This window comes from Phaenicophaeus curvirostris, chromosome 19 (assembly GCF_032191515.1).
Source record: "Phaenicophaeus curvirostris isolate KB17595 chromosome 19, BPBGC_Pcur_1.0, whole genome shotgun sequence".
NCBI lineage: Eukaryota > Metazoa > Chordata > Aves > Cuculiformes > Cuculidae > Phaenicophaeus > Phaenicophaeus curvirostris.
Window position 1 is genome coordinate 11988829 of NC_091410.1, and position 26940 is coordinate 12015768.

A 26940-nucleotide genomic window follows, 5' to 3' on the forward strand; every position below is an offset into this window, starting at 1 on the left:
AACATAGAAAATTCATAAACCAGGACAGCAACAAGGACTTCTGGAAATACACCGTTAGTGGGGACATTTGTTCATCAGTTGAAAAGAACAGTTATGAAAATCACAAGTTCTGCCTGGTACAGCTTACAGTCCAAAAAGATGAAGTCACTTCAGATGAATGTGAAATAAATAAGCAATCCTTGAGGAAGTATGATCCTTGAGTTGAGCCTACGCTACCAAAAATGAATTCCAGCTATACACTAGTATGTCATCAAGGTGAACACCCGAGAACAGTAATTTGAATGCTTTTTGGGAAGCAATGTCTTACTGCTTTAATATGTACAGGTTATTTACAACAAATTCCCTTTTGGCCTCACAAGTTCAGCCACTTCACCTGGCTGTTAAGATGCGATTCTTTTTTCTCACGCTTTATGCAATACTGTAGTTAGAGCTATAATTTAAAATAATCTTATGCATGAATTACAAATATTAATAAAGTAACTCTGCATATATAAATATTTCTAGCAGAATTTAAAGCATTCAGAATGTACATAAAAGTGGTTTGTTTTTTTCTTATTTGGTAGGGCCAGATGTGCTTCTTCTCAGATCATCGTTGCTTTAATAATGCTTTGTACATAGCAAAACCCAAAACCGCAAAGACAGTAGCACCAAAACTTGCTCGGAGCCAAAATTTAGAGCTCTTGAGGTCCGCTTGTGTCACATGCCTAAAATTTAACACACACAGAAAACCAGGTTAATTCCATGACAGGAATCAGACAACTTGTGCTAAACTACTCTGCTTTTGGAAATTCATCACTACACTTGTCACAGGCAAGCAGCTTACAGTTCAGCCTCACCAGTCCTTATACAGTCATTTTACTTTCCTTAAAAGCTTAGGATTCGATCTGCAGCCCTGACCACATGAGTGGATCTCCCTAAAGTCAGACAGCTCGCACAGCAGAAGGGAAAGGCAGGAGCAGATCATTAGTGATGAATGCAGGGAAATCAGTGCATCTTCTTTGAGAGTACCAGCAAGCATTCAGGAAAGGAAAACAAAAGCTGCTAGCAAATAATTAATAACCCCCAGTGAGAACAACTCTGCCCAGCAAAATCCTTTTTTTAAAATTTAATGTTGACTTTGCATATTTCTACTTTTCCAGTGCTGTTGAGTATCTACTCATACTCCTTCCCCCAAAAAAGTTTACCGACAAGTAGTAATATCTTTCCAAAAGCTCAAATTGAAAGGACCATTTGTAAACCCCTTTCTTCCCAGTACAGTCACAAGAACAGCAATAGAAACAGCCATTCAGTACCAAGCTAAAGCTAAGAGAAAGTGCTACTGAAACAAGCAGTGACAATGGCATCAACAGAAAAAGACAGATGCAACAACAGTGTGGAGTGACCGTATGACATAAAAAGCCACATCTCGCATGACAGTAGAGAGAGCAAATGACCCAACTCTCCCAAACACTGCAAGAAGTTTGTGAGCATGCTCAGTTAAACACAGCTAGCCATCCTCAAAAGTAGTCTCGAGTATGACAGCTTACCATAAAGCAGGAGCTACCGCTTAAAACAAGGGATCATAAATGCCACAATTCAAAGCACAAGAAATTCCTAAACAATAGTACAGGGTTGGGTTTTTTTGTTTGTTTGCTTTCGTTTAAGATGGAACTCACAACAGAACTTCACTAGCCTAGGTGTTTTAGCCTGAGTTAATTATCGCAGGTTACTCAGTGAAGGCTGCAGGAATATTAAGTACAAGGAGCACACAGAGATCCTAAGCATACGCGGTGCACAAGAGTTCGAATGGTGTGAACTGCAGAGCTGTAGCGTACGAGCTGTTTAATAAAGCAGGAATTGTGACTTGCTATTAGACCACACAAAATCAGTTTAGGATATTGTTTAGTAGACATTTTCAGGAGCAATCTAAGCCATACAGAGAACCAGTGTACTGTAACCCCACATGCTGAAAGACTGGCTCTGTGGTGCACGGACAGCGAAACACAGCTGGCCTCTAAAAAATCCTAATCTCATTTAAGAATATATTGCTGGGTTATGGAACAGATCAAATTCATGAATTCCTGCAAGCATTAGTTCTCCACAGCTAGTTTTGACAAACTCTGCAAACTAGATATCAAGTGGTTTGCCGAGGGGAAGAAAGGGCAAAGGCAATGGCAAGGCCACCTCAGTTTGGCTGCTGTTACCTGTCTTCAAGTAAACGTGGACCAAGAGATGACTCCATGAAGATGGAATCTTCTATAGAGTTGACGGCGTGCACCTGCTGCATAATACTGCTCTCCTCGTCTGCCAACAGCGTGGCCCCCAACTCAGCTAGGTAGGCTCTTAACCTTTTCACACACATGCACAGTTTGCAGTTCATAGCATGGCTCAACAACAGCAAGTGTCTCAAATACGCTCAAATGACAAAGCCCAGAGAATTTATCCCCTTTAGCCACCTCACCCCTGATTCCTGTATAGTTGTTAAAAACCTAGTGCTTGGGGAAAAAGAAATAAATGGAGTTTGTAGTTGTGATTAAGTAAAATACATGATTTTATGTAGCTAAATGCCATTGCTTTAAGGACAAAGAAAACTGCATAAGAAGCAGAATCTCTTCCTGCTCCAGTCACAAAGCCTCAACTTCCCTGTGTCCACACGACACTGCAAAACTCCTGCACCATAAGCAGGAGCAAGAGTATCTGTGCTAAACACATTGGAACGACTCCAACACATACACCCTAAACTGACAAGATCTCATTACTGTTAATCATTCAATTAAAGACAGCATGTTATCACTACATGTCATGTTGTTTTATTAAAGACTATAAAACCCTTGTCTTCAGATCTGTGAATTATAAAACCTATCTCTGTATGTAAAATAAATCACTTGCATGTAGCATGACTTCAATCGATACAGATTATGTGACAAGCTCTGTGGGGTGAGTATTTGCTTAACTAAAGTCTCTCAAGTTTAATTTCATTAATCAAACGCCCAACTATTTGCATAACTTAAAAAAACATCCCTTTAAATATGCAAATCACCGTTTAAATTGCAAATGAATGCTTTCGCATTGCCTCATAAAGCACTAGGTCTCACACCTAGATTTCCTGACTCCTATCTACAATTCGCCTTGGTCTGACTTTTGCACATGTCCATATGTGCCAGGACGCAAGAAACTTGCCGAGCATGCTTCATCCTTTCAAGAACAATTAAGACACTCACAGTCATGATAAAATCCTCTTTTCATGTCTAAAGACAGAGAAAATTGACTCTGATCCCCTTTCTAAGCCTAACGGGAAGAGGCTCTTCCGTTTAAATAAAGGAAGTAAATCAAGGCAGGGACTGGTCTTAAAACAGCGAGGAAATCTGCTGACTTCAATCAGAAACGATTGGGGCCCTCTGAACACCTCAACCTGAAAACCAAAGTCCAAATACACTGACTGAAATTCAGAATCACAGAATGGTTTAGGCTGTAAGGGACCTCAAAGCCCATTCAGATCCACCCCTGCCCCGGGCAGGGACACCTCCCCCTGGACCAGGCTGCTCAAGGCCCATCCAACCCGGCCTTGAACAGTGTGGGTGTCTAATTGCTTTACACCTTTGAAGAATTATTCCAGTATTTCTTTCTTAAATGATCCTTATGCTGTCATCAATGCTATTTTTGCACTTTTGATCCCTAGTATTGTTTGGCTGCCACTAAAGGAAAAAACAACAAAACCTCCCTGAAATAATAAAAAAGGATCAATGTTTGTTTCCAGCACAGGTTCTTTGACATGAAGGCTGCTATCAAGCAGAAAAACTTTTCTCAGTACGTACTTTTCTCATACATTTTCTTATAACAATTCTCTCAATGCTAGTAAAAGAGTAACTGAATTAGAAAAATTCTCCTGTCCAAGGGTAAAACTTACATGGATGTGCACACACACAGGAGTAGGTAGGACTCCATAAATGGAGCTGTGTTTTAAACTCTTGCTTTTTAGTAATAATAACTAGCTTTCAAACTTCCCAAGTAGATCAATGTGTGTATTCAATAATACAATTAGATCCACATATATAAGAAAGTCTAGAAATTTTGCCTTTGGCGTAAAATTTAAATTTTAATGCATGTTTTGGAAAAAAGACAGATTTTTATTCAACCTACCCTTAACAGTGAATCAAGTAACTTGTCACTTTTTGAATAAGATCTGTGAAATCTGTACAGTCTGGCTTTTAAGAGACTTTAACAACTCACAAGAAGTTTGCAACATGCACTTCCCAGTCGGTTAACTGAGCATGCCTGTCACGGTCACACACAGAAAATTGCTGAGCTATGGGCCAACACCGAGACTTTTCCCCGCGTCAGCAGCAGAAGAATCCCAAGTCTGGGAATGTTTAACCTTAACTGTAAAAACTGTTCCTGTATTAACTCCCAAAGCATGTAAAAAGCACTCTGGTGAGGCTGACAGGCTGGACACACAGCAACTCACACCAAACTCACAAGCAATTTTATGCAGCCAGCAAGCAGCAGCAGCCTGCTCTGACAGAAAATAGGTTCCAACAATAAAATATAAGCAACCAAATTCCAAAAACATCATGTAACACGTGCAAGCTGCTGCAGCTTCCCTTCAGGCACGTATTTTCCTAGGATTCAAACCAACTCCAGCAGTTAGAATTTTCCCCCATGCATTAATCACCTAATGTGAAAAGCTCCAACTGCATCTTATTATCTACAAAACCTAAATGCAATGTAAAATGCCAATTCAATACGTTCTACTTGGAAAGAGATCTGGGGATGCAGCTTTGCAAACTTTTACTGAGTGCGGGGAATGAAACAGTCGAGAGAAGGAGGAAAATAGGCGAGTAAAATACTGTTATACTGTCCTAATTTGGGGATAGATTTCTGCCATTGGATTTAGTGGCAGAATCTGTGTACGCTGCACGTAGCGAAAAATAAATCCTGGGTTATATCCTTAAAACTTTCCTATTATGACAGAAAAATGAAACTATTGTCTTAACTTTAATTTCACGATAAGAAAGTCACAATAGGAAAAAAAAAATCTTACAAATAATTCCTGATACAGCCATGTTTTATATGCAAGTAGAATTCTGAAGGAAGAAAAACATGCTGCGAGAGGTCTCCCTCACTGAACAACGCAATTCTCATGCATTAGAATTATTTTAGTTTAAATGAATTTAGCTGACAGAAAATGCCAGTATTATACAAGCAAAAGGCAACACGTGAATGATTTAAAACCAAGAAAGCAGAAAAAACACACGTAAAATTGATGCTCTGGAGTAAAAAAAAAAAAAAAAAAAGCCAAGAATCCAGGCTGATCGTTAATGAAAGGATTAGAATGGCGTAAGCAGAAACCTGGCTTTTATAAAGAGGTAAAATGATGCAGTAAAAAGAAATTAAGTGCCAGCCAGACAAATACAAGTGAACACCTAAAGAACAAATTGAAGATATAAAACCACTACAAGATAGTAACAAGTCTCACACATGCATGTACAGTGCCTTGAATGCAGTGCCTCCTCCCTCAAAGAGCCAATAAGGTGTAATCCTGGGTAGTTCAAACCAACAATCCTGTTCCTGCACAATAACCATCTCCAAACTGAACCTCCCCATCTGCTGAACTTGCCTTTCTGACAGCGTAAAACCCTGTGGGCAACCTCTGAGGTTTGTCCACAGAAGAGAAACAAGGCAGGTGTGAACAGTTTTGTCAGCTGCACGGAGGCAATGTTCTTCCTTTAATTACTAAGGTGGGAATATTCAAACGTGATATTATCTTTTGCCTTGGTAACAGTGTTTAAGCATGACTTCGCACCAAATAACACAGGAAGGAGTCCAACGTGAAAAATTTCAGTTTAGCTGCTTCTAAAGCTTCAGAACAGGAAGCTGGATAACCTGTGGCAATGTGTGCCGTAAGGAAATGCTCTCGAAGAGCTAACTAGGAAGAGAGGTGGTGAGGATGAAACGAGCTTGTTGGAAACCTGCAATAAAGCCCTGGTGACTGACTGTCTACAGACCGAGAGATTCTAGCAAATAATTCTACCTTTCTGTAGGGAAAATCTATGAGGAATTCTCTTTACCTTGAATTACAAACTTTTTTTAGGCAGTAGATGATCCCTATATTCGATCCACACTATCCAGTAACCACGTGTGGAAGGACAGCATCCCAAGACACCACATTAAAAGACTTCAATACCTCGAGTCCTTGGTCCAGAGGAAACAAGTGCAGTGTCTAACACAGGACTCGAAAAACCATGGGCCCATACAAGAGAAAAACAAGTCATGACACTAATGCAGCAACCCATAATCATTCCAAAAAGTGAGGATGTGTTATAGAGGTGATTTCAGCCTCAATAGTGAAGAGCTGGGATTTTCTAGTAGGGACTGCTGAATGAAATTTTAGAGCCACAATACGCAGAGGTTGCTGTTTCAAAGAATTTTTGTCCAAGAGACGACTGCTGTAGAAAAGGTGCAGCATGAACAGTCTCATTCAGATTCTTTTCCTAACCCAATATGTTTTGCACCCTTCTTTGAACTCTCACTCTGTGGTTAGCACTTTTATCCTGGATTTAAGTGGTGATGCTCAGTACTGTAGGTGGGTGTATTAGTAGCCTCCTACTTGTGTGCAGCTTCCATTTAAAGGAGATAGACACACTGATTTGGAGCAGCTACACCTGAAAACAGTAAAAAGTAGTAACATACATGAGCCAGCAGCATGTCAGTATATTCTAACTGTGGACTTCAAATAAATACATTTACCATAGTTGCCTCCGAGAATCACATTTATCATTTATGCCTCCAGGAAGGCTATAAACACTGGAAACATTGCACTACAAAAATTGTTCGGTTTGAACTCCCATTTCCGAGGTGCGATGATGAGTGTGAGGTGGTAGCAAACCACGTGTGTCACAAACTGCCTGCAGTACATGCCCACTCTTTGTGTACACACACACACACACAAATTCTATGAATTACCAAATATCAAGCTAGCAATTATAAACATGAAACATTATATGATGCTGCTGTAAGTCAAGCTTGTAACTCACGCCTAAAAGGCACCACCTCTGATCAATGCTACATCAACTTGTAACTCCTCAAGTGAGAAGCGTAGACGCTGGTTCATGTCCATTACCAGTTCCCTAAAAACACAGTCCCAATTCCTCCACAGTATTTTTGCAATCACAAAGTGCCTGAATCAACTATCAAATTAGTAACGTGGCAAAGAAATCACTGGACTAAGCTCAAAAGACCAAAAGTACCTTCAAGTTAAACAAAGTTTGACAATTCTATGACAATTATTAAAGTATCTGCCTGTTTTGTGGATATGGAGTGAAAGCTCTGCAGTATATAAGGTTACCAACTGTTTTTTCAAAAACCCTTTATTTTAAAAGCACACCTGGTACCTAGTAAATAAAGTTAAGGACCTGTTAAGAACTGCAGTGAAGAGTTTGTTCTTTACAGATTGCAGCAAGTCTGAGTTGAGGAAGTTCTGACAGATGCAAAATGTACACCTGTTGCAGGCGCACAAACAGCGTAACCGGGCATGGCTGCGAAAACACACAGAAGGACAGGAGTTGAAATCTTGCTCATAAAATCAGGCGCACATTAGGGCTGTGCCACAACCAAGAAAGATTTAGGAATAAAAGGTACATTTGAATGATTAAGGAGAGGAATAAAAAAAAAAAAATACACTGGGGAAGCAAGGGTACAACTACAGCTGTGCAGAATTATAAGGTTAGATGTTCTACATCTTGAACGCTTTGGCGTTACCACCGTACACAGACCTTAATAGCAAAGCACAAACATGAACAAAAATGTTTGCTGAATTTATTTAAGTTTGTAAGGAAAGCATCTAAAGGCTTCTGAGTATGTCTGCACAGCAATAGGTAACACCCCTTTTTCAAAGGAAAGTAAGCCACGTTTTCTACCACTTGGAATGCACAAAGTGACAGTTACCTCTACTTTTCCCACCCTAACAAACACACATGCTTGGAAACTAAGGGAGAAGCAGGATATTCATGACAGACATTTGGTCAGTGCTACACTTTAGTGTAGTTTACAAGTATTCCAGTGCTACAAAATAAAATACAAGAGAGCAAAAACAAAACAAAAGCTTTCAAATCTAATTCAATAAAATCAGTTTCAAATTTTTTTTTTAAAAAATCCTACTACTTTGGGTGAAAGTGACATTAGTTCTAGTTAATTTAAAGCAAATGTCAGCTGTCATACTAGACTCCATCTGCTGTAATATTTACATAGTTTATCACCCTATTAAAAGCTCCACCCACCAAAAAAAGAGATGCAAAGTGAGCTTAGCAACAGGGAGATGTGTAGTGAAGAAGAATGTGGGCTGAAGAATCTCGTATTTGAAGCCCAAAAGGTGTTTATAGAGAAATTCTATTAAAGATATACAGTCTATTAGATTATTGAACTGAATCACAGACTAGTAAACACCGCGAAAATAAAATAAGCTTCAAGCAGTGCACTGGAGGAACTGTTGTTCACTAACGTGTCACTGCTTGTAATCAACTGTCAAGCTGAGCCATTAACAAGGATTACAGTACAATTTATTCACAAGTATCTCAAAAATATCAAGATATGAATACTGACAGATTGAGTTATGCGTCCACAATAAGGACCAAACTGAACCCTACATATTCATAGAATCATGGAATGGTTTGGGTTGGGAGGGACCTTAAAGACCATCCAGTTCCAACCCCCTGCCATGGGAATTGATACTTTCCCCTGGATTAGCCTGCTTAAATGCATCAGCTGTTCCAAATTCACTGGAACTTGCAACACAAGCTGGATGAAGCAGCGCCTTCTTTAACTAATACCTTCACTACAATAGCTGACGCTGGTGTATGTGTTGGATATACACCAAGTTACTCAACTGGAAATAATTTGAAGGTCCTACTCAAGTCACTTCTGTCTCTCTGTTGCTAAATCTCAGTGAGGCAGTTCCATCCTCGTGGCTAACAATGACATGCAGTGGTATTGTGCGTGACCCATGCAATACAGAAAACGTAACAGTTCAAGTACTTACGGATACATTGCCATAGTTGTCAGTTTAACAAAGATATCCTTACTGGGCACATCAACAGTATTGCAAGTAAAGGCTTGAGGTGGAGGCATTTTGTGTTTTTTGCAGAATTCAGCAGGAGAAATACTATATTCCTGTCTAACTTCATGCAAGTCGGACTTTGCAGCTACCACTAAGCATGGTATTCTGCTATCCATGAAGTGTTGCTGCAAATGGAAAGAAAACAAAGTGAAAGGAACAGGATACGTTCAGCGTGGAATGGCCTGAATTGAACTGGCTGCAGTAGCATTAAGGTGTATATGCAAACTATACAAACCTTAAAAATCCTGGCGCAGTACTCGAAGGACTTCGGGTTACTGACATCATAGACCAGGCAAACAACATCGCATACGGTCTCAGCATCAGTTAAAAATTCAGAGTCACTGACATCATGCATCTAGTAAAAAAAAAAAAAAAAAGATGGTCAGAGAGGGAGGAAAGCTTTGTCATTGTGCAGATAAAGGAACTTATGGCTTTCTTTTTCTCATAATTTTATCGTTCATTTTTAGAGCTAACGGACTGGCAATAGGCAGAATTAATGAAAAATAAATAGTAGGAATTCAGCATACAGTCAACATATGTGAGCTGTTAACAACACATCTGCAGGCAATCACAACCTCAACATAAAAAGTTACATTTACTTTAAGACAAAGTTTAGATTCCCACAGAAACTGGCATTTGTCCTATAGAGGAAAACCACAGAGCAGAGCACTGAATCTTGGAATCCACATTTATGAAGAAGAGACAATTAAAACAGGAATTTGGTTGCAGAGGGCTCTGAATAATCCACTGAATTTTAAGATTAAACAGCCTTATGCAAACAATAACGAGGCAACCTTACCAGCAAGTATTTTTCCTGTCCGTATACGTAGACCGTATTAATGGCGTAGTAAGATTTGTGTTCTGCACGTATTAGCCTCTGTCTCTGAAAATGCAGAACTTCATGTTAGACTACAGCAACTTTTCCCTTTCAGTTACATTTGAACATCTGGTTTACTCCATTTATTAACGAATGAAAATTACAGCAATCTTTGCTTTATTTTGCAAGTACATGGGTAGCTAATAATCCATGACGTACAAGTAACTACTGCATGCAAAAATGATTTGTCTGTTTGCTAACGGAAAACCCCAAAACACCTCCCTCCCCAATAATTCTATATTCCCTCATAGAATTCTCAGCAATAATCCGTAAAGCTCCAAGATAAATGGTTTTGCTGTCTAACCTTAACTCAAAAGCATATACAGATGAATATAAGCAAAAAGTTTCTTACCATTAGATTTCTTCCAAGAAGAGCCTGAAGAACTCCACTTTTCCCACAGCCTTTCATCCCAACAACATTGCATCGGAAAACATTTCTCTGAGTCTGTTTTTTCTGGAGGTCTATCTTTTTATTTCTTGTCACTTTGGAGAAAACAAATACTTTTCACCAGATGCACAGGCATGTATGTGTGTGAAAACACAAAATAACCACCTGCTTACATTAAAATGCACACAAAACAATCTCTCAAAAATATTAAATCAGAGGTTTGACTTGAGGACAAAAGTGAAAGAGAAAAGTGAAAAGGGACAATTTGCCATTTGTTTAAACAATTTACTCTTGAGCAGAATTCTAAATTTAAATTCCAAAGTTGCACCGAAGTTTTTATTACCTGTAATTGCCGATGCTTGAGATTCTTGTTCTGCGAGTATTGAGTAGCCTAAATAACCCAGGTACTCCAGGCAACGCTGTACATCTAAGTACGTGGTTAGTCTAGTGGAGGGGACAAAAAGAAGTTTCTAAATTGCTGCCATCTGCAAAACCAACTCTTCATGGTACTGAAACAACTTTTTCCTCCTATCTCCAGGCTGACATGACAGAAGTATTCCTGGCACTATGTAGTACTGAAGGACAAGAGCACTCTAATATGAATGGTAGCAAGTCACCAGTCTTAATAGTCAGCAAAACACTAAGAAGGCAGTACTTGCTGAGGCCTATCAACATATACAATATATTTTTTTCCTCAGTAAATAATGTTTTCCTCATTTTCCATATATTCAATAGGAAAAAAACTTCATTGTTGAACACCACTATTCATACCATCTCAGAAGAGTAGAACAACAGTAATAAATACTTCAGTTTTCAGAGAGATTTCCACATTTTGAAGAGACACTTCTTCACAGCTAGCACTAAATACTGACCAGATACGGAACACGTAACACCAGCTGTATGAAGGTCACACCTGACTGCTTGGGTGAATTTTCAGCTATTAAACATCTACTCCTCCTACTATGTTTTTACGACGAACCTATAAACACGTTATCTTACTACCCAAAGTTCTCAGCCACTCAAATGTAACGTATCACACTTACGTCCACTGAGAGAGAAACCCTTGGTACGTGATCCATCCCCTTTCGTTTGTACAAACAGTGTTGTTAACATCAGGCCCCCATGGCATGTATGGGAAGACTTTGAACAAATCTTTCAGTTCCTCGGTAGACAAAGCACAATCCCTATCCTGAAAACAAGCACACAATATCAGACATAAATCACTTGGTTCATGTCTATTCTAAACTGTTATTTTCTTGCTGTATGCTTGCAAGATTAAAGAAACTTGCTGTAAGAAACTGAGTTGCTTTCTTTTTAATGACTGTTCTTTTCTTGTTTTTCAATAAGCCTAAATATATGAGCTAGCTAAAAAAAGCTGGTAGTACAACTATAACTGTCAACTCTCCTTACAGACAGAAACACAAACACAGTATGCTCATCTTGACTGCATAGCTTAAGCCAGAGCCAGCTTCTGAATGAAGTGACATTACGTCAAAAACACAGTTCTAGCTCAAAAAACTGTTAGCAAACTTAAGTGTAGGGACACACACGCTTAAATGAAAAGCTTACCAAATCATGTTTATCAAAAATACTTTGAAGAAACAAGTACGCGTGATGATTTAATTCTGTTGTGCAGTCTGGAGGAATTTTTAGCCTGTTTATTGAAAACAAAAACAAATAAAAGAAGTGTTAAGTGTGGTTATGAAATACAGCATATTAAAACTCAAATTACAAACTTTCTGAATGACAGCATCTGGTATCTGATCTTTGTATTCAGCTTTAATAATTTATCTTTAAAGAGATCAAAGCACTTTTTATTAGGAATTCTAAAGTTATGAGTGAGTGTCTTTATATTACATGATATATTGCTATAAAGTAATCAGGTTTCTGTTTAATTGGCTGTTAATTTTTCATGGTGGCTTTCTTAAGGGAAAATAACATAGGTATATTTTTGAAAAGAAGTCACAGAGTTGGTCAATCTCTTAACTTTTTAATTTGGGTATTTTCAAAGGACGTCGAGGCCTCTGAAAGTACCAACAAGCCTTTTCAAATTTGTTGCCACATACAATTATCAACTGCTCAGATTTATGTTCCAGTTTTGTATTAAGGTTCTCTTCTACCATCTTTCATATAAAAAGAGAAAGCAGTACATGATTTGGCACGAGAGAGAGAGGTTCTTGCTTCGAAACTTTCAGTCACATGAAGATTTTAGCTGGTGGGTCATAAAGTAAGGAAGACACTTGGTATAACAATGTGTTAAAAACACTACAATAAGTCCTTCCTCCTGCCTAAGCAGGAGGCAGCATAAACTAAACACATTTAAGTTAAAGAAAGACAAAATAAGCAATACATACGGAGGAAACAAATACTCTGGCGTAAGCTCCAAGTCATCATCATATCCAAAGCGACGTAAAACAGTCCAAGTTGTTTCATGCCTTCCTCGCTGAATGAAAAGTGTGTGTAGAAAAAGAAAACCTAAAAATCAAATGATGAAATCTTAAGGCCCCAGCATGCTTGAAATGCTCCAAGTATTTTTAAGAGAATCACTATCAGACTGAAAACAAAAAAGCCAGAAATACACATTCTGATTTTAATATTTCTGGGTGACAAGACAGCATTATCTACCAAGCCTGAAGATTCAGAAATCATGCTGTTTGTAAAAGTGCTCTCTAAGGAACTGCTTCCTTAAAACAACCCACTAGGCTTTCTGGTTTGTTTGCTTCTTTCAGTTCCAGAATTTGAGAGTAACTTAGCTGTATGAAAGTAAAGACAACAATATCCTCAGCCATTTAGAACAGCAAGCTTTAGAAACCTGGAGCCTTTAGTTTTCCTGTATCAAAGTATCTGGGTAGGATTTTTGTTTAGCACTTTTTAGGGCTCAATGAACACTGAGATTTCACTGCTTAGTAAGGCTATGCCTTAAGAGTCCTGCTCTTAACAATTTCTCAGGAGTGCTATTACATAGATAAGCCCCACAAGTGAAGCAGTTACATTGATACTCAGAAAGAAAACGTTTTCTCTCCTTTGACATTCACCATATGCTCTAGGCAAATCTGTACAGCATAGCTGCTGACAGAGACCACACCTTGCTGACACGTGTTGCAGCCAGTGAGCCTAGAGACATGACACAGATTTATCTGGGAGACAATCTCTTTTGAATTACTATATCTATCTGAATTCCAAGCTCTGTAAGGAGAAGTAACAAAGACCTTATTTTATTCACCCTGTTATTTCTCAGTTTAATCACCCTTCGCTATCATACTGCCTCTACAGCCAGCTCCTGCAGTCTAAAAGAATCGGGTTCATATTTCAAAAGACTAGCTTTTTTACGTAAGGATGATCATCAACTGTATGAAAACACATCTTTACGAGTTAAATAAAGCTTACCTTTTAATGTTAATCCATTATCTGCAACTCCATCACTTAGGTTTTTCCTGACTACATTCTTCACATCTTCCAAAGCTTGAGGTGCCAGTGGTGTATTAAAACAAATTCTCTAACAAAACCCAAAAAGAGCTCATTAGGACCACAAACTATTTTATTTTAAGCACAAGCATTGAATGGGCTCATATATTTAATAGTTTGGGGTTTTTTTAATTCCGCTCTTGAACTGGAACTTGAACAAGGTTTAGAAATAAAACTAATGCCATTCCACTCTTGTGCTACTTGATATTTAGACCTGATTCCCTTACAATTCACCTTCCCACTATTCCTTCAAAAACAGCCACTTGTTCTTCTGGAATTATACAGCTCAGCCATTAAGCATGGTGAAAAGATAAGCAAATAAATTACCTGAAAGAAGTTGAGCTCTGCGTCATTGAGAGTACCATCATTATCCTGATCAGAAATTCTAAAAATGCGGGTAAGTGCTTTAATACAGGCAGGTTTCATCTAAGGAATAAAAGGAAGTTCAGTACCTTCCTAGGCTTGAGTATAAAGATTACACTGACTTACATCAGGCAACTCAAGCACATTAAAACAAATACTATCCTTCATTTTACGTATTCATACATACTCACAAAAATAAAAAGCAAGACAAAATCTAGCAAATTTGCATCTATACATTTCAAGCAATTATTCCACATTTAATATTTTTCTATTCAATTACAAGAAGAGTCTCAAGCTCTACAGAAGCTGGAGGTGGAACTACTTTGTTATTTAAAATAAAAAAAAAGAGGTTAGATCTCTCTATTCATTCTTATTGCTACAGAAAGCTTTAAAAAACAACTGCATAATTGTTTTTTTCCCCCAAACATTTTTTGGTCAGGGGAAAAAAAGGCCTTGCAAGAATAAACGGCTCTAGAACTACAGTCAACTCTTTCTACAAGCACACTATCTCTATTCACCATCTCAACTATGGCTTCAGATGGCTTCAAACATCAAATAGTGAAAATCTTCACAGGGCCTATTCATCTACCAGGCAAAGCACTGATCATACGGACTATCTCTATGACAAAAGAACTGCTAGGATACCTTCTGAGTGAAGGAAAACAGACACTGGTAATTCTCTCCCAACAACTACAGTGATGATGGACTCTTCTCTTCATAGAGGTCACACAGATTGCATAGAGATTAGTTTTGGAAAACCAAAAAGATTTCAGCACAACAATTTTATAACATTACTAACTCATAAAGATGATTCTGATGGAAGAAATCAAAACAGGGTTATTCTCTGGTTCTCTACTTAACAGAAGTATTTACGAGTGAAGCAATTTTCCTACTGCCCAATGCTACACAGGGGTTACTTCTAGAGATTTTATTTGTATTTGCCCATGAAATTAAAGTTTTTTAAGAAATCATACACCTGAGATACTTAAAAACCAGCCACACCACTTCTTTCTTATCCCTGTTGCCAAAGTCTCACAAGATGCCCAAGTCTAGAGTATTTTCCCTGAAATAAATGGAGTTACTGTGAAATGTATACCTAAAGGAGAACTGAACTGAACGCATGATTTTGTTCCCATTATATCTGGCTTAGAGCCATTACCAAAGCATCTCATTTTACTCAGTTCACATGGGCAACAGAAAACTGTCTTCATAGCTCTGAATGAAGAGCAAAGAGATCAGATTCACACAGCACAAAACAACCAAATATGAAGCTGGACATTTGGGGGCAGGGTGGTGGTAACAGAACACACTGAGAAATGCAAAATCCACTGAAAAGGAAAGAACAAGAAAGTGATTAACTCCTCCTATATTATTTATTCCGACAATTTATGTATAAATACCTCTTTCTCCTCTGGGCAATAAAGAGGACCTGTAGGATGTAGAACAGCTTTCTGTGCATAATAAAACAGCTCAGATATATTCTTCAGGTTTTTGGCTGAACACTGAAAGAGAAATCCTTACATTGATTAGCTGTTTTCTCTTGACTATTTGGTACTTCTGAAATTTAAGCAAGCATTAAACTTTTTAAGATCTAGCACCCTCTTGTGGGTACAGTGCTGTTTTGGAAAAAAAAAAAGACAAGACATCTAGCTCCTGCCTCTGTTCAATAATTAATAAAGGAGGTCTCACTACAATTTGCTATTGTACCAATAACAGAGAAATCAAAAAGTTTGCTTTGAAAAAAATAAATTAAAAAGACAGGCATATCCACATATCTTGATCTCATTTTTAATAATTTGCAGATACCTGTCTGGTTTAATATTAAAGTTAAAACACATACTAAAGGCAAAGATGTGAGGATGCTCTAAATATTAGAAGGATCAGAGTAACATTTCATTACACATATAAACTCACCATGATAATGACTTTTATTTGAATATTTTACTTTGAACAAAAGAAAAAAATAAATCACCTTTTCTATTAAAAAGTTGCCATACAGGCTTGGTAAGAGTGTATTTTTTGTTACTTGTTCTAACTTCAGAAAGCCTCGCATACCTCTACACAGGTTTCTATCTCTGTATATTGATTCATAATGGGAAGGATGGTTTCCATACTGCTGTATTCCACTAGGTCAGACTTGTTTCCAACTAATATAAGAGGCAGCCTGAAAACAAAAGAAGGTTAAGAGCTTTAAAGACAGAGGAATCAAAAAAAAAAGACCTATCTTAATTTAGCATTCTACCTCCCACCAGAGGCCAATATATTATTTTCATTATGTAACTAAGTAACACTGCCAGACAATAGGCAAAACTAAATGGAAGCAGTTTTAAGTAAATAATTTTCATATACACTTAAGAAATAAATGTACTTCTCCTTGATACTACAAAAACCACACAGATAAACACAAAAGTAACTAATCATAATATTTTTTACAAAACTAGCATCAGTAGAACTTGTACACAGATCACGTAGCCAAAACTCCAACAAATATAAACATACCTGCCCATGAAATTCAACACAAATAGCACTGCTGGCATATGTAACAGACCTACACACTTTAAATCTCTCGTTGCTTGGACCTCTTACATAAATTTTAAGTTTAGAATTTGATTTTCTTAAACAATTAACATCCTCAACACTGTCCGTCGACACCCAGTGACATGCAGCCTAATTCACACTTCTCATCTTTACTTATGCACCTGCTATCTTTGTCTGTCCTTTCGTTGATGAGAGGAATCCATCGACTTGTTACCTAAAGCAGGGTTAGAAACATGAAAAATACATTATCAGCTTTGACATGACTGAACTGTGCACGTATTCGATTACAACTGCTACTGCTCCTTCCCCAAGAAGGCACAAATTTACCCACAAAGGAAACAAATATAAACTAGAGCTGATTAATGAACAGCTTCATCAGATAACAGAGATGACTGAAAACTCAGATGCTGAAATGGACCAGAAGCAATGATACGTCTCCACGTTCTTTTAACAATTTGATCTCAAACTCTGTGTTACACATTTAAGCGTCTAATACAGCTTTCAGCTTGCCAGCCAACTAAGAGCACTCAAGTTACACCTCAAACAACTGGATAAAATGTGTTAACATACCTTATCGATAGAATTCTTGTTGTTAACAGCATACACTATGCAAATCACATTTGCCTAAAGTGAAAAGAAAGGAAAGGCATGGAATTGCATTGATTAGAGTCTCTAGAGCAACACAGACAATTAAGAACCATATGTAACAACATGAGAGTAAGAACAGCTCCACCAGCAGTCAAAACTCATGTCCCTGGCTTGTTTAAGCTATTTGTAGTCTGAAAAGGAGCTCAAACCAAATAATTTATATGTTGACAAGTGCCAAAAAGCCTGTCCTGCAGCGACATTCACAGCTTATGCCTGCAGAGAGGCCTACGCTACCAAGAAATCTAAACTGAAGACTCATCATGCGCAGCCTCCACTCGAGTGCCAAACAGAATGCCAGGAATGGAACAGAACATCATGACAGACTGTACAGAACACGTGCAAAGGTGCTCAGAAAGAACCAAGAGTAGGAAACAGAAGGAATTATAAAATTACCAAGAACCCCGTGCTATTCATAGATGCAGTAGCACAATATAACAGAAAGAAGCAAAATGGATCTTTCCAGTGTAGAATTATTTCTTATCAAAACCGTCAGCCCCTAGACCTAACAATTAAAAGATATTTTGGTTCTGTCCTTCAACTTGGAAGGACAAAGCTGAAGCTTTTCTTCAATTCACACTGAAGCCCTTCTAACGCAGAGAACTTAAAAGGGAAGTTTCTAGTAAACACCAGAACAGACGTACCTGTGATATTTCCTGGTAAAGCTGCTCATCGCTTTGCTCTGCTTCTGTGTTCAAAAGAAGCCATCCATTAACACCAAACACTTTTGTGAACTAAACTGAAAAACCTCACCCAGGGTATTTCACAAAGCTCATAAAACAGTGTTGTAAAACTCCTGTTATTTAAACATCTTTCTATTAAACAGATTAGAGTGCATCTGCTGTAACAATAGTGACACTGATCCATTAACTCTGAGGCAGTCTGTTGCACACAGGGGTAAATATGTCCATCACACAAGGAATATTAAATTAACTGGAATATTGCTATGAATGTCTTTCATGGAAGTACCAACCCCAGTTAACGCTCGGCTTTGAATTAGTAGCACCAGGCATCATATCCAATTTAGTTTTACCCCATAGGCTTTAGGCTTTCCCTACACACGGCGTTGATCCCATACCAGTACGACTGTTAAAGAGGCTACTGAGTTAGATAAACAATTTCATACCAAACCAGCCAAACAGCAACACTATTGTGCAGTCCTTACCTGAATAATCAACTATATGGGTCGGCACCCTTTCAGGGGTGACATCAGCTGGAATGGTGATTTCTTCAGCTCGCGGTGGAACCTTCGGTTGTAAAGAAACAGAAAGAAAAAGCTTTTATAGAAAATCCAGAAAACCCAGACTATCAAAAAAAGTCATATCCTATAATACATCTGCCAATTAGTCAGCTTTAAATAGAACAGCTCATTAGTAGTGAAAGTCTCTGCTACCTTCTCATTCTTTATTAGTTCACTTACTGAATAAGGCACTCCCTGCAGGCTTTGCAAGAAAACAATGGTGTTAAGATGCTTCTACAAAACTAAAATTCACTATGCCCACTCACCAATAAAGAACTATTATAATGGTAAAAACTATAAACAAAACCTAAATTGAAATTTACTTAAAACTAAAACAGCATATAAATAAAAGTTCTAAAACTTGGGGGTTATCAAATTCGACCAATTACCTCAATTAACAGATTCTTTAGCACCAGAGTAACGTCAGAGTTAGCATGCCATTAATGACAAATAAATCTTGCTTAATCTGTAAACCAGCTACGATTGCAGGCCACATTTCCAGAGAATATTACTCCATATTCAGGGAGAATCAACTTAAACCTAATTTTAATAAAAACTTCCCGCATAGTTATTTGTTGCCTTTTACCGACTGACGCTGAACTTTGATGATACTTTTGCTTTCTATTAATTAAAAAAAAAGGAAAGAAGAAAAGCCAGTCACCAGAACAGCTCTTCATAAGGTTCAGGCTCTAACTACACCTTCATCAGGAATTATTACTGATGATACCCAGTATACAAAACACTATTTCATAGTCTGAAACGTCTGCTACACACTCGTACAGCTCTGATCTGAGCGACTGATCTGCAGGAATTGCACGTCTCTTTCTTCCGTTTATATAGGATGCAGTATTTTTTAAAAAGTTCTACCTGTTCTACTCTGTATCAGGCAGATTTTGTGCTATAAACGCAGCTTTTTCTCTCAACACAAATTCAGAGAAGTATTCTAGATTATACAGCAGTGAACAGAGGCCTACAATTCATTAAACACATCACAACCAGCCTGTCAAAAGAAGGGGTCCCTAAGCAGTTTAAGAGCAAACAGAAAGTGGAGCTTCTCCTTACCTGCAAGGCTAGGAACTAAATTAAATTATGTTAACAATCCAGTCTTGACTCATGAACTGTGGCAACCGACTGATTTGCATTAAAGACAGTGCAACTTAGATTCAAAAAGCAGCACATGATGTCTATTTTAAGACTTGTGATGAGAAGAAATAAACATTCATGTGTATATGTAAAAAGCTTAACTGTTTGCAGTAGCTGCAGTTCTTTTCATGTTATAAAGAGAACTATGTGCTGTTTTTTAAACAGAATAAAGTATAGAAGTAACTTTACTTTCATTATGGATGAAAGCAGTAAGAGTTTTCATTTTTTTACACTGAAAGTATCAGGAAAACATTCTTCAAAACCATAACTTTGTAACTCAGTTACAAAAAGCAGCTAAGTGTAAGCTATACAATGTGACTTTTTTAACTCCTCCTCCTTCATTTTTCAGTCTACTTGCTTTTTAAACACAGCACTCCAGAAAAATCTAACATTCCTCAGATATCAAAATAGTTCAAATTAACCATGTGAAAAACAAGAAAGGAACTTAAGTAAAATTTAAATTCCTAATCTACGCAGAGGTATATTTAAACTAACCTACATCACCCTTCCAGAAGGGATCACTGCCGTTTTAATCTGTTTTTTTTTTTCCTAAATAGGAAACATAATTTTAAAGTGGAGCCAATAAGCTTACTCTTCAAAAAAATTATACAACAGGATAGAAAAAGAACATAGAAAACAAGTAAGGATGCTCTACCTCTTCTGGAAATTCTTCACTGACAAGAGACATAATTAGCGATGTCTTCCCAACTCTGGCTGCAAAAGCATTAAAAACAGATTAGATAATTCAGTTTTGTTACACTCAATAGTCGCATCGCATCTTAAAATGCAAATTATTTTAAAGACATTTCCCAACTGAACTGTGTTAAAGGCTTCTTATCTGTCGTTTAAACATACTAAATATGGATGACAGCAATTCTCTCCTAATCCTTTTATTGTAAAACCTTAGGTTCCATTTCACACTTCTGCATTTCATCCAGAAGGGAATAAAATCCTGCTGTCTTACACAAAAGAATTAGCAGGTTTGAACCTCAATACAGAACAGTTACGCAAACAAATAAACAAAAATTCAAAACAAACTAGAATTGAATTTATACATCTTAGAAACAAATAAAGCACACAGAAAGGAATTTAGTAATTTCTATGTCGTAGTATTCTCAATAAAATGATTTTGCTTCAGTCCAAAACTACCAGGGATAAGAGCTGGACAAGGAGATACGGCTCTAGCATCAAAGGGCAGTCCCCGCAAACTAGTTTGAATACATAGAAAGTGCAGCAGCAGCATCTCCTTGATGCAAATCAGCTGTCCCCCACAAAAAGCAGAAAAAACCCCAAACCACCAACCTGTCTAAAGTCACAATTTTCTTAATCCAAGAAGAAGAATATAATCTCTGCTTCAATATCAACTGTATTCAATCAAATGACTCTGTTTACCTGCGGACTTCAGAGTTCTGATATCACAGTTAGATTGACTGGGTTTGAGAATCTTGGTAACTGTTCTCAGGATTCCCCTCTCTCTAGAAACCTTCATCTGTGAACTTCCTGTTCCTTCGAAAGCCCTAAGAGGCTATTACTGCTTTATTTGGGTTTGAGACGTTGCTTAAAAAACAAAATGTTCAGATTCAAATGCTAGCTGGAATTCTGACAGCCCTCAGTTCAAGCAAAAAACTATTTCATCCTGGACACACACATCTTCGCTAGCTCACGTGTTTTGCCAACCAAGACGTTGCTTGCTATCAGTCAGAGCCTCCGTCACCGTCCCTAATGAAACAATACAAAGTGTCACCAACAGAATTAGTTGCTCTGCTGGTATCCCTGCATTTACACTTGTCTATTTGTGTATGTAATTCTGAATATGGGCGAAAGAAGAAGAGATTAAACTTAAGACTGGTTATTCTGTGCGGAAAACGGTGTTACTGAACTGATGATCGAGTCAAAGTGCATTCAACTTATCCATGTCTATTTTTAGTCTAGTAACAAGGGGCCTTCTGACATCCAGAAATAAAACCTTTTCTTCAACACGGTAAGATAAAGAGCAGTTATTACAAAATTATGGAAGGCAAAGAATCTTCCCTGGGAGGAAGACTTTTGTTTTCCTTAGGGAGAACAGCTGTAAACTTTCCACCAGCAGTATCAGCTGCGAGCAGCAAGACGCAGGTTTCTTAACTGCAACATGGTTGTGTTTTCATCAGAGATACTTGTACAAGCTAACACTGTGATTCACCCTGCAGGCTGTCCTGCATAAACTATGCCTGAAGTTTCATCCTGACAGAAAAGAACATTAAAAGCTCTCCTGTTTCCACGGGTAAAAATTTTCCTGTCAGGCAAGTGAAGTTATTAAATAATTACTGGAAACGGTGCTGCATATTTTTCATCTGGCCACGTCAGCTTTACTTTGAAATGGTAACAAAACACACCAGCTTTAAGATACAGAAACTTGTGTCATTAATGTTGTATGCCTGAAAATAGAAGATTATGGACTCCCAGTTAGTAAAGACGATCAGTATTTATAAGCTTCTGATACAGTGCCAAGTGTTCTAGAGTCATTTTTAATGAAAATCCATAGATCCAGGTACAGAGATTTGGTTTATTTTATTTGAATCTGGGTCAACCACTTGTCTTTCCAATTCTGTTTATAGTCTTGGAAATAACAGCCTGACCAATGTTGGCTGACTAGGAGGAAGAAAACAGCACAGTAGTTTGTGATAATTAACTCATCTTTCTCCTCCCATAGAAGCCTTTTAGGTCATGCTGCACCGAATAACATGCTGAATATATTCTGAAAATTACTATTAAAAATTGATGCTTGCACCCTGGATATTCGGACTAAAACAACCTTAAGCCTCATATGTGGACCACTGCGGAAGCAAGAAGCTGTGCTTTGGAACAGACTTATAACAAAAGATCTTCACACGATATTTCAGAGCCTGAACCTGACAGCTGCTATTATCACCTAATAAATACTACAAGGTCTGGACTGACTTGTGGTTGCAGACCAATATATATCAAACAAACACACACAAAACTGTACTGACAGTGCAGCTGGCACGTTTTACCAATTTGTAAAACAAATTTTTCCCTCTGTTACAATTCCAACACAACATAAAGACGCTCGGGATCTCTGGTGTGTGCCACATACTGCATGTTGCTACCTGTATCTTTGAAATTTCCAGTTGCGCACGCTGTGAACTTATTGCCAAACCAAAGCACCTGTTACACCTCTACTGAAGCCACTGCACAGAGCCAGCTCCAAACACAAAGTTGCCAAAGAAAGGAAGATATATTCAGCATGAATTCTGAAGAGGAGCACAATTCTGTATTGAAATGCGTAAATACATTTCTAAATAAAGAGTCATGTAAAACTAGTTAAATACATGCCTAACGAGTTAGCTCTCTCTGTATAGTTCCATGTCCCTGAAGATTCCTCTCAGAAGAGGTCAGAGGATCCTTCTAGGAAGTACAGACAGAGCCAACCTGTGCTATAGAACAACTGCATAAACTGTGTTATAAATATACACGACATACTCAGTTCTCAGGGAAGTTTTATCAGCAGTGCTATGTTCTTAGTATAATTAAGTAATTTTACTAATAACACTTGGTAATTACTCTGTATTCTTCTCCTGTGAGGACCTTAAATGCACTTTATGAACTAACAGAACCTCCTTGCTGCTATTTCCATACCTAAGAACCTGTGCCTTTGAAGCCTCACCACTCTTTTGGGTACCTCAGTGTGAAGGTAAGGCCATCGCTTTAGGGACAGCACTTTAAGAACAAGCGGAAAGGCACGGACCCACGGTAACTCTGCCGTGCCTACAGGTACGTGCTGTTCACTCAAGGTCACACAGTGAGCTGGCAGCAGCCGCCGGGATTTGGCTCCCTGGCTCTGTCCTCGCCACAAACCCACAGCCCCGACTGAGAACCGTCTGGAGCACATCTGATTTCCAAACTCAGTCAAGAAGAGAGATTTAAGTTTGGTTTCCACACACACAAAGAAAGTTTAAAGAGGAGGAGGGCAGGCACTCCGTCCCACTCTCTCCCCAGGGGGGTCCCAGAGGCCCTAGGCCTCATACATCAAGGGTTCCTTGCAAAGGAAGCAAAGGTGAGCACCTGCTGAGGATCCCTCCTTATAACTGAAAATGCTGACAAACTCTTTAAGACTCATTTTGGAGTTTTAGAAGGCAAGCATCCCTTATCGGGCCTGGGCAACAGGAGGGAGTGATCTCCATCAATTATGTGCAGTGAGACAAGAGCTGGGACAGAAAATATTTCCCACCTGCATGTGTGCAAATTTTCCCAGAAACCATAAGCATGTTCTATTCCTTTCCAAGGACCAATTTGAATGCTATTATGAACTTCACAACAGTCCAAACTCTCACTAATTTCACAGAATCACAAGGTTGGAAAAGACCTCTTAGATGATCGAGTCCAACCACAGCTCCCTGCCACTAAACCACATCCTTAAGCGCCTCATCTACCCATCTTTTAAACACCTCTAGGGATAGTGACTCAGCCCCCTCCCTGGGCAGTAGTTCCAGTGCCTGACGTCCCTTTCACTGAAATATTTCTTCCTAATTTCCAATCTGAAGCTCTCCAGGCGCAGCTTGAGGCCGTTCCCCCTTGTCCCGTCACCGGGGAGAAGAATGAGGGGCTCCGGCTCCAGCCCTGCCTGAGACAGAGGCTGCAAACACAGGGGATTCCAAAAAACACAGATCATACGAACGCAAAGCGTTACCAGCAAGAATCAGCGGGGTGTGGGAACGCGCTGCTTGAAAGCAAACCCGCTGCCAGGGGGCCCTTCCTCCCGGCCCTCAGGGACCACAGAGAACAAGCCGAATTCCACCTCAGCTCGACCCGAACCCACCCCGCCCGCCCTAACGGGTCGCGGGGCGCTCTGACAGCGGGCGGCACGGCGGTAACCGGCCCCCGCCGCCCCGCACTCACGTTCTCCCACCAGGAGGATCCTCACGTCCTTCTTCATGGCCCCGGCGCCCGCCGCCCCGCATCGGGCCCCGCCGCCGCCGCCAACCCGGCTACGGCGCCTCGCGAGGGACACGCGCCGCCGCGCGCCTGCGCACGCCCGCGCGCCAGCGCCCCCCGGCGGGTGGCGGGAAAAGCAGCGCGGGAAGCGGGGGGAGGGCAGGGGGGTGAGGGGGGGCGCCCCCTGGAGGGGGAGAGCTGCGGCAGGGCCCAGCCAGCACGGAGCCCTCGCTAATTAGCGGCTGAAGCTAATTGCATGGGGTTGAGCGAGGCTCAGTGCTGGGTCCTGCGCTTCATAGAATCATAGAATCACCAGGCTGGAAAAAACCCACCGGATCATTGAGTCCAGCCATTCCCATCAATCCCTAACCCATGTCCCTCAGCACCTCGTCCACCGTCACTTAAACCCCTCCAGGGAAGGGGACTCAACCCCCTCCCTGGGCAGCCTCGGACAGGGACCAATGACCCTTTCTGTGAAAATTTTTTTCCTAATGTCCAGCCTGACCCTCCCCTGGTGGAGCTTGAGGCCATTCCCTCTCGTCCTGTCCCCTGTCCCTTGGGAGAAGAGCCCAGCTCCCTCCTCTCCACAACCTCCTTTCAGGGAGTTGCAGAGAGCAATGAGGTCTCCCCTCAGCCTCCTCCAGGCTGAACACCCCCAGCTCTCTCAGCCGTTCCTTCATCCAGAGTGGAAAAATAGCAGTGATCTCTCCAAAATCTTATTCTTTTATCTTTATAGGACAGTTAGCTGAGAGGAAGAAGCTGAAATCTTACAGAAAATATGAAAGGATAGCGTATTCCTAATAAAATATACAACACATTATTTCCTCCAAGAAAACTGTGTGGGACCAATTTTCCTTATATATATACACACATTACAGTTTTCATAAGTATATGTGTGTATACACAAACTTTCTCTTTTTAACCTTTCTTCTTTTTCTAGAACTCAACCTGAAAGCTTTAAAATGTATTAGTATGAGATCTAGCAAAAAAAAAACCTGCAAAAGTCTAAGCTGCATTTGCCTAAACTTAGAAATTGTGGAAATCTCCATCCAGGCTTGTTCTCTCATCCTGCCTTTATAGTCTGTGGAAACAAACAGGCGTTTTGAAGGCTTGATTAATGTCACGTGCAGGTACGTGTCTTAAGTAGGCCAAATGACTCATGCTCTAAAAGTACCCATTTCTCTTTATTGCCTCTAACGGGACCCTGGACCAGATATAAACACACGGTCACACGAGATGAATTCCAGCGCAGGCCCCTGTGCCTTGGCCCTGGAAGTCTCCTTCTGCCTCCTGGCACCGTCACACCCAGCGAGCCCCACTCCAGATTCCTGCTAGCTACTTTGCATCATTGACGTATTTTCAACATCAAAATGGGCTCCACAGAATTTAAAGAGCTTTAACTGCCTCTTTTGAGAGCCCTTGACATATTTTCCCCCAAGAAAGCTGTTAGAAAGCACTTGAGAACTCTGAGAGTTCTTTAGCTTGCACACAGATGTGTATATACGTATCCTGGAAAATAAAAAACAGTGCAGGGTAGTACCTTCATCTTAGATTTGACTCAAGACTGGATTAAGCCACGCAGTCCCCACTTCACTCCAGCTCACCAGCATCCTTGGAACAATCTAGTTCCGCATTGCACTCCCAGCCTTCTTCACTGCCTCCTGCAGGATCAGGCTCACGTTGGGGCGCAGGTGCCGGAGCTCAAAGCGCTCCCTGCAGAGTCTCGCCCCACAGAACTGCTTGGTGCAGCCCTGGCAGAAGCTGCGGGTGCAGCTGAAGAGCTGTGGGTGCAGCTGAAGAGCTGCGGGCAGCAGGGGCTTGATGATCTCAAAGATCTTGTCCAACCAAGTGATTCTATGATTCAGATCTACTGTAATAATGAACCCGGGATGTAGAGCTCTCCCTGTCCTGGCCTTGAATTCTGTTGGCTCTCCAAAAAAAACCATGGCTGTCTGCACGATTTTAGAAGTTATACACTGCAATAAATACCCCAGGGGAGCAGTTTATTCCTCTGCACTGGACACTTTCAAGGTTCAGCTTCACAAGGTCTTGAGCCATCTCATTTGAACAATAGATCACCTAAAAAAGTTGGACCAGAAGGCCCTCAAGGTCCCTTCATATGATTCTATCATTTTGTTTTCAGAGGGAATTTCCTAGTTCCGTAGCAAGTCACAGCAGAGCTGCTGACAGGGCTGGGCTGCTGACCCACCCAGGGGAGCGAGGAACCCAGCACAGCAGGCCCTGCACAGCCCATC

At 39.8% G+C, this 26940-nt stretch overlaps 1 protein-coding gene across 3 annotated transcripts; it reads right to left on the reverse strand.

Annotated features, from left to right (window-relative positions):
• Window positions 1-567: 567 nt before the first annotated feature.
• On the reverse strand, window positions 568-24780 carry RHOT1 (ras homolog family member T1). 3 transcript variants are annotated; one of them, XM_069872456.1, is made up of 21 exons: window positions 24650-24780; window positions 20406-20464; window positions 18533-18614; window positions 18012-18055; window positions 17293-17346; window positions 16884-16936; window positions 16240-16348; window positions 15585-15686; window positions 14149-14247; window positions 13744-13852; window positions 12711-12831; window positions 11926-12010; window positions 11400-11545; window positions 10700-10800; window positions 10321-10451; window positions 9891-9974; window positions 9327-9446; window positions 9014-9216; window positions 7392-7514; window positions 2184-2327; window positions 568-704 (listed from the first exon to the last, which is right to left on the reverse strand). In XM_069872456.1, the coding sequence occupies exons 1-21, from the start codon at window positions 24684-24686 to the stop codon at window positions 587-589; spliced, it is 2124 nt and encodes a 707-aa protein (XP_069728557.1). In that variant the 5' UTR covers window positions 24687-24780; the 3' UTR covers window positions 568-586. The 3 variants fall into 3 exon arrangements, with proteins under 3 accessions (XP_069728557.1, XP_069728558.1, XP_069728559.1); XM_069872457.1 differs by lacking the exon at window positions 2184-2327; XM_069872458.1 differs by lacking the exons at window positions 2184-2327; window positions 7392-7514.
• Between the last annotated feature and the right edge of the window lie 2160 nt (window positions 24781-26940).